Source organism: Eucalyptus grandis, chromosome 5 (assembly GCF_016545825.1).
Source record: "Eucalyptus grandis isolate ANBG69807.140 chromosome 5, ASM1654582v1, whole genome shotgun sequence".
Taxonomy (NCBI): domain Eukaryota; kingdom Viridiplantae; phylum Streptophyta; class Magnoliopsida; order Myrtales; family Myrtaceae; genus Eucalyptus; species Eucalyptus grandis.
In genome coordinates this window covers 3,598,727-3,607,430 of record NC_052616.1, presented here as the reverse complement: position 1 = coordinate 3,607,430, position 8,704 = coordinate 3,598,727, and the positions used below count along the sequence as shown (strand labels likewise).

Genomic DNA, 8,704 nt, shown 5'->3' with positions numbered 1-8,704 from the left:
CGAGCAAACCCTTTGGATTCGATGATGCTGGGGTGAAAGTTTTTGGCAAAAGAAACTAGAAATGTTTTCCCCGTAACTTTGAATGGTGATGGAAAAGTGACTGAGAGACAATCTTTAATCTATTATAAAAATAACAATCTATGATAGACCACAAAAAATCAAATAATAAATCACTACCTCAAGAATTTGTATAGCCCAAAAATTATTATACTAGCAAAACCCCCTCTCACAATAGATTAAAAATCGCCACTCAATCATTTCTTATTGGATAATTAATAGTAGACCTATCTAACGGATGAGTCGGGTTGGGTTTTGTATGGATCGAAAATGAGTCCAACTCGAATTAACTCATTTAATTTGTGCTATCACGTTTTTTGTGTAACAATTTTAATGACTCGCGTCAACGTGACCTGATCTAACTGGACCCATGCTACTGGGCATCTCCATAATCAACTCAATCTATCAAAATTCAAATCCACCTATTTAACCCACTTGAAGTTCTTCACATGAAAATGTTGCTTGAATAAAATCTTATATCAAATTACAAAATTTAATTGACAAAATATAAAAGAAACTGTTAGTAAATAAAATATATAGCATGAAAGAACCTAAATGTGCAAATACTTACAAGGAAGTAGAAAAGTATGCATATTTATGCGAAGACATATATTCTAAATGCATGCTTTATTGATCCAAGTACGTTTCATCCCTTTTTCAATCACTCGTTTCAAGGTCCACGGCCTAATTATCCCCTCAAATTCCAAGTCATCGTAAATCTATAGTCAATACCGTACTCCCCAACTCGCCAAATCGAATCTCAATTAAAGACAATGCAAGCATGGTCGTCTAAACTTAGAAGCAAGAATTGATTGCCTAGAGCCAGAACTTTTCTTGTCAGAATTTACAAAGACCTAAAACCAAAAGTTTGTAGACTAGAGTGGGATCGAAACCTACGATTGTTCCAGTGTCTATTGACTCCCACACGGGGCAGGGTCATCTTCCATCCGGGCGGTCCCGAGCCCGAACACAACTTACTCTTCCGAAGACTCTGCTAATCGAGCGAGGCAAGGGTTATTATGTGGGATGAAAGCGGATTTTTTCGAGACCCGCTAGAACCATCCATCACCAATTGGGTTTTGCCCTATTGACCAATTCCAACCTATGTCTTAAATATTAGGCAATCCGTATACTACCCAACCCATTTCATATGAGTTAAAATATGGATCCGTGACATAATTTGCTGCATCTAATTAAAGGTTATGGGCGTGGCACACACACAAGCATCATAAAATAAATGTGAGTGATGTTTATGTTTTTAACCTCTTTCGGTCAAGTATATATAGAGGAAGTTTTATTTAATCAAGAACGGTGGAAAACATCGCCCGGTTTGTATGTTTGATTTAATCAAGAATGGAGGAAAACATTGCCCAGTTTGTATGTCCATTAGGGATTATATTGAAGAAGTGTTCGCATTTCTATTGAGATTCGCAGTGTTAAAATTATCGAATTGTTAAAAATCTTGGTGTGGGATTTGAAATCATAAATTATCTTCTAAGTTAAGCATTTTTAATACTTAATACATGAAAGGTATAAATTTCGAGCTTATACGCAAGTCAAAGAATTGTCAGGGGTGCAACATTGATTGTCTTGTAATTTTATGCATATTATTACATTTCTTTTGCCAATATTCATGTCTACACCAGCATTTAGAATAATCTAACAAATATAGTCTTAAACCTATGCAATGTACAGAAATCTTCCTAGTTTATATAGTAATTTTCCGGCAAACACAAGCCAAAAATGTGGGGTCATGTGAGAGCATTGCTCAAGTCAATCCATTTACTTCTCGAGCCTCCAAATGAGCCGCCCGCCTATCCGTTGATCACCTCTAGCCCATGAAATCATGTTTTAAAGTTTTATCCGTCACTAATCTCATAATTGTACTAATTGAAGGTTCAAATCTTAATAGAAACCTTTTTGTATGTAGGAATTTATGTAAATTAGTATAGAATACAACCTGAGTGGGGTTTGTCAAAATAGTTTGTTATCATGAAAAAAATAATTGTTAGATACAAAAAAAATAAATAAATAACTGTTGACATAAAAAGAAGTGATAATTGATCATGAAATGTGGTGATGGATCCTGTAAGATGCCTATTTCTAAGAGATATGTTGTTGATTTTTTTATGAATAAGACTAAATTACACATTGTTCATAACAACTTCCTCTTCTTCGTAACTCTTAAGATGAAATTTCAATAGGTAGATTGCATAATTGTTGAACTCATCTCTTTGACTTTGGTATATATCTTGAAGGAATTGAACCCAGCAGCAATATAATTGGGGTAAAATAATACTTTAAAGAGAACAATCGTCATCGTGCATTAAAATATCAAAGAATTATAAACTAATGTTCATATCTTCACCAGAGATCAAATTTTCCCAACAATCGAGGCCTAGTCCGCAACAATTACAGCCCCCATGCCTCACAAATTTCATTTGTGCTCTTATCCTATGTTTTTGTATAATTTACTATTCATTTCTATACAAGTTAGTTTATCAGTATTTACAATCACCCGTAATATCATAAAAAAAATTATTGTTACCGTCTCATACTATTATTACAACCAAACATGTCATGGTCGTGAGTTCTATCTATTTACATAAAATGATTGCGGTGGAAAAAACTCGAGCCTCATTTATACATGTGGTTGGAAGTATGTATGCTTTGTAGTGGTCACGGTGACAGGAAAATCCCCGGCTTTTCGAGCGAGGACCACCTTGGAACTTCTGCGTTTTAATGGATTTATCTTCTCCCACCATCGCTTTCGCCCTTTACTGGTGGTCTATGCTGTCGTCTTCTTTGAAAATATATTTGGATAGATCTCCATAATCGAGTGGCTCTCCGTTTAACTTGAGTTTTGTCGTAGCAAGCTGCATCACAGCCAGTCCAGGGCTTCAGGCATGTGGATCAAGGGCTTTTCACAAAATTGATAATGACACAATTGTTCATGACCTTTGGCCCAATGTGGCTCAATGTACAATATAATCCATAAACTTCTAATCTATTCAATATGATCCCCAAATTTTTATCAAATATGTAATGTGTTCTCTAAACTTTTAATCTATTTAACGTGGTCTTTGAACTTCTATCATACGTTCAATGTAATCCTTGAACTATTCCTTCGTTTACTTCAAGATCAAGATCAACTTAAACATTTTCATGTAATTTTTTAATTAAATTGAATATGTAATAAAAGTTCAGGGATCACGTTGGACAAATTAAAAGTCATATACATTACACATTAGGTTAAAGTTTGATAACTATGTTACACATTAGGCCAAAGGTCAAGAACCACTAGTATCATTTTCCATCCACAAAATGTTTCATCCTAGAAAGTTATTAAATGAGTTTAGCATATGTGCTAAATAAAACATCGACTTTCGAAAATGAAGGATTCAATGCAGCAAGTTCCCACGCAAGTCACATCAAATTCCACAATTTAAATTAAATTTAGTACATTTACTTGACTCCTTTGAATAATTTCTTTTCCAACTAGCACGGACAATGAGGTGAAGGGAGGATAGGCCCAAGATGAACGGACGATAGGTCGACATGGCAATGGAGCTGGGCTAATGAGGTTGTGGGAACTAAAAATTGTGATGATTTGAGGATGACAATTCTAAAACGCTAATATATGAACCAAGAGTGCACTAGGAAGTTTGACTCCAGATGCACAAAGGGTCCATATAAGGATGACGTTAGCAACAAAACCTCCACTAGTGCAGAAGAACTGTGTTGCTATCAGATGAGAAGTGTCTCTAAGAATTATAAAAACCTCGTAGAAGGAGAACAAGCTTGGTTTTGCAGAAGTTATGATGAACCTATAGAAGGTATACAGTCAAGAGAGCTTCAGGATATCAATAGGCTTGGAGGTATCAAGTAGTGAAAGGTGAACCAACCGAAGAACGTGTTATATTTGAAGGTCAAGGGGCACTGTGCAACATAATTTGTTCTTACTACTGTCTACGAATGAAATGGCGGTTCTACTACGAGCATCTACATCTGAGAAGGAAGACCCAATCTCTCTGTGAATTTTATTTTAATTCAAAATGGTATTTAAATATTAAATTATACTGTTGATACCTAAATTTTGGTGACATTATTATTTATTTATTGCATTCAAAAATTAAGGATTAATTTTTAACCGCTAAAAAATAAATAAATAAGTTGCATGGCATATAGTTTTAGGTACATTTATTTTTTTTATTTGCATTGGATCGGCGATGGATGGATTTGACTTGATTGTTCTAAGCTTAAATATAACGAGTTGGATTAAGCCCACGAAGCGAGCAAATTGACCCAAGCCCGTTTTCTTTTAATGATCCAAAATTATCTTGTGAGAAAATGGGAATTTGAAATTTTCCGGGATATGATGGGAATTTTTATATCTTGAGATAGGGCAGGTGCAAAAAAATATTGCAAGCTCAACTTTGTAGGATTTGAAATTTCAGAAAAATCCTTTTGCAATCCTGAATCGTATCAAAAGCAAATATTACGTTTGGAAAAAAAAATCTTCGTGGATATTGATTTGAAAAAATTCAAACCCTAATCCGTGGTGTATAAATAGGTAAAACGCGTAGGGTTTTGGGGGGCACATATTGATACATACAGCCACACAAGGGAGGTCAGAGTTCTCAAAGCACATTGATCGAAACACGTGAGAGAGAGAGAGGGTCCTTCAGCCAAGGCCTGGTCGAAACACCGCTCGTGCTATCCCTATGCTACGGAGCCCGGCGACGTTAAGCACCTATCGCCGCGAGCCCCAACCTCAACGACTAAGCCGCTGACCTGATACGCCACGAGCTCTACGCTCACCATTAAGTTCCAGTAATACCAGGAGTGGTTCTTTTGCCGTAAGCACTCACGTTGAATATCATCGGTCAAAGAAGGCAATTCCACTTGCTGCATGAAGAAGGTCCGTTGACTTCGACTTAGAAAAAGTCAAAGCCAACGTGGTGATTTGGACTGGGTAAGTTTTTGTTTTATTGCGTGGTCAAAAGAAGGAAGCAACGTACTGGGTGAAGGGAAGAAAAAGCAAAAGCATTAGCAAAGAAGGTCTTCACGTTCACTCTATTATCCGCGGCCACCGAATGTCCATCAACCTTTGTTCAGCACTAGAGGTGTCAAAATGGGTCCCATTTATGTTTAAATGGGTCGTTAACCTGTAATGGGGTTTTAAAAATAAAGAGACTGAGATATATGAGTCTTAAATGGATCAGCTCTTTAACTATTTAAGACTCATCTATCAACCCATTAAAATTGAATCTATTTATTTTCACTCAAAACCTCACAACCTCTCTCTTCTCTTTTTTAACTTTACAAAAATATTTTTTATAAAAACAGAAATTATAATTATTTTTTTATTTTAATTTCTTTTCTTTTTTTTTTCTTTTTTCTTTCTTCTTCCTCCACTTGCAGTCGCAGCTCAAGTGAGCCTCAAGCCTCAACGCCCGACGAGGCTCAAGCCTCGCCAGATCCGGCGAGGGGCAAGCTCAAGCTCGCCGTCTCGGCGAGGCGAAGGCCTCACCGGCGTTGGTGAGCCGGGCGAGCTCGAAGCTCACGTGGCCGATAGTTGGCCGGGCCAAAGAAGAAAAAGAACAAAAAGAAAAAAAGAAAATTATTTTTAAAAAATAAGAATAAAAATAATTAAAATTTTATTTTTTTATTTTTTATATAAAAATAATTAAAATTTTATTTTTTATTAAAAAAATAATTAAAATTCGATTTTTTAAAATAATCATTTTAGAAATTATAAAAATTGTCCATTAAATTTGTGTTGTATAAAACTATTTTAGCAATACCATTTTTAAAAAAATAATATATATGCGTTATATATATAAGAAATAAGCTTGGAAGTATTTTAGTAATATAATCTTTAAAAAAAACATAGGAATAAGTTTTTCTAAATTTGGTTAAATATAAAAATATTTTATTAATATGGTTTGAGTCGGGTATGAGTTGGAAAATTTACATTAGGCATAAATAGATCATAAATAGATTAATGGGTCAATTTGGATCGCACCATTAATAACCCAAATCCGACCCGATCCATCCATTTAACAGCTCTATTCGCTTAAAGCGGACAATATTGAAGCTTCCACATAAGCTTGTCCCATTATTTTTGCAAATTAATTCCGGTAGACTTTATTGGATGATAACTCTATATAATTCACCAGTTTAAATGCCCATTTCTTTATATGGTTCAATTTATTAATCTTATAGACAAGTGATAAGGTACATACAGCACTCATTTTTCTTTCGTCAGTCTATAATAATCATGTCCCCCTCCCTCGTTCACACATCTTCATTCGGTGGAATGTACTTGTTTTACGACACGGAACCGATTCATTCCCAAGCGTATATTACTGCATGCATCAAACACTCCATTTTAGCTATTTTGCCCACCTGCTGTGCGACGTCATTCATATGTCCCGCCAAGTCTAACGAAAAGCACTATAAAAAAGACAAAGCTCGATAGTCTCGGTAACCGTGGTCAATGAAGAAACCGGAGCTCATATTCATCTCAGTGGCAAGCGTCAGTCACGTCATGCCGGCCGTCGAGTTCATGGCCCGCTTGATCTTGTCGGTCACGACCCTCCCTCGAGTTACGCAAGTCACTCGTTGCCTCGCAGCCACAAATCGCGCTCATCAACCTCCCTCCTGTCAACTCAACACCGCTCGAGCCTCCTGCACTTCATCAATCACTACATCATGGTCTACATGGAGAGCTACGTCCCACACGTCCAGAGGGCTGCTGGGGAGATCCAAAGTTCCCAGTCTGCTTCCGGGTTGGACCGGTCTGTGGCCGGGTTCGTCCTGGACTTCTTCTGCATGTCCATGATCAATGTGGCCGATGGGTTATCGCTTCCTTCTTACATTTACCTTACCAGCAACACGCACTCCCTAGGCCTCATGCTCCCCTTGCTAGCTCGACACGACCAGGTCGGGAGAGAGGTCCGACCATCCGATCCAGCCTCTTCCAAGTTTCACCAACCCAGTTCTGGTCTCTGTCTTGCCGTCGGCAGTGCTCAACGGGAAGCCAGTGGCTATGCGGCCTACATCAAGCAAGCTCGCAGGTTCAGGGACATTCAGGGAATCATGGTCAACACGTTTATGAAGCTGGAACAGTTCGGCGTCAGCTCGTTTTCCAGAGGAAGCTTGGACAGACCGGCCGTGTACGCTGTCGGACCAGTAATCGAACCAAATGGTGTGCCAAATCCTTCTCTAGACCGGGCTCACTGGGAGAAGGTCCAGGAGTGGTTTGATGAGCCACCGCTGTCCTCGATGGTGTTCCTGCGCTTCTATCGGAAGGTTGATTCAAGACTTCATAAAGAGCATTGAACATCATGTATATGTCACTTTCATCGTGCTTTGTCCTTTATTTCTTGCCAGTAATATGTCATGCTCCTTTGTTTAATGAACATGCTTAGTGATTTGTCTGAAGTTTATGAAATTACCATCCAAGTTGGCGGGCGGTGGGCGTTGGACTTGATTCTAATCTCGCATTGCTCCCTAGAAGAATGAATTTTAGTAAGTCATTGTATTTGTTTTGCTCGGTAACCAAGATGGCAGGGCTGTAAGTTACTGACATTCTACTTAGACATATGAGTTATGAGTTTCTCATGACTAGACTAGCTGGTGAGCTTTGTTTTAATTGATTGGATACAAGCGAGATTCCTAATACATTAGTCTCTCTGCTTCTAGGTAGACGAACTTGCATTTAGTTATTTATTTATTAAATTTCACATGAGGGGATGGATGACTTATGATGCATTGGATGATATATCGAAATCAACCCCAAAAAAATAACTAATGAGATGTAATTTATCTCCCGAGGCAAAAGGCATTTATTTGGCTTAAGGATATGGAGACAGCAAATTCTTTGCCAGCCACACATACATGCAGCTGTAGACTTGCATTTTGCGTTTATATTCACACTAGAATAAACTGAAAAGGAATTAAAATTAAAACAGGAGAAGTTAAATCCTCCTCCTGATCTTGCATATCCTGCCTAAAATATTTCTCTCTAACAACACATTACTTGGAAAATGCATTAGTCGTGTCCATACACTCAATCAGAAGTTTTGCCGAGCAGAGCACTCCGATCCTCATTATGTTAGCAATGTTTTCCTCAAATCTTACTGTGTCGGCATCAGTAATTCGACCATTGCCAATCCCTGCAGGATACCCCGCAGATAGCATTGAAAGGTCTAGGATCTTCACTAAGCTTCCATGCTGAGCAGTCTTGACGAATTCATGGAGGGTCCATCCATCCTTGAACATAATATCAGTAGGTCTTATTCCAATAAACATCTTGAGCACAGCATCCCAAAGCTGAACACATCTCTCTGCAATGATGAAGTAGCATCGAGGCCATATTCTACAAAGCAACATCGGCTTTGCCATGGCATATGGGTACTTAGCCTTTGAAATCCATTTTCTTCGCTATAATTCAGCATTTTGAATAAAGCTATTAACTTGGATCCACATGATTAGAAAGCAAAAAGATTAACATACTTGCAACTACATAACCAAAGGTTCCTTTTAACCTACTGGAGCTTGCATTAACATACTTGCAACTACATAACCAAAGGTTCCTTTTAACCTACTAGGGCTTGCTTGGCATTGAGAAGCATCTAAG

General features: G+C 37.7%; 1 protein-coding gene across 1 annotated transcript; it reads left to right on the top strand.

The window, feature by feature from the left end:
- Nucleotides 1-6,783: 6,783 nt before the first annotated feature.
- On the top strand, nucleotides 6,784-7,404 carry LOC120293472 (UDP-glycosyltransferase 71K1-like). The gene has a single exon (XM_039312824.1). It carries the CDS (start codon nucleotides 6,784-6,786, stop codon nucleotides 7,402-7,404), a length of 621 nt encoding a protein of 206 aa, XP_039168758.1.
- Nucleotides 7,405-8,704: the final 1,300 nt, after the last annotated feature.

Bases quoted from the DNA above. Each gene is read 5' to 3' on its own strand.
- LOC120293472 (XM_039312824.1), top strand. From the start codon at position 6,784: ATGGAGAGCTACGTCCCACACGTCCAGAGGGCTGCTGGGGAGATCCAA.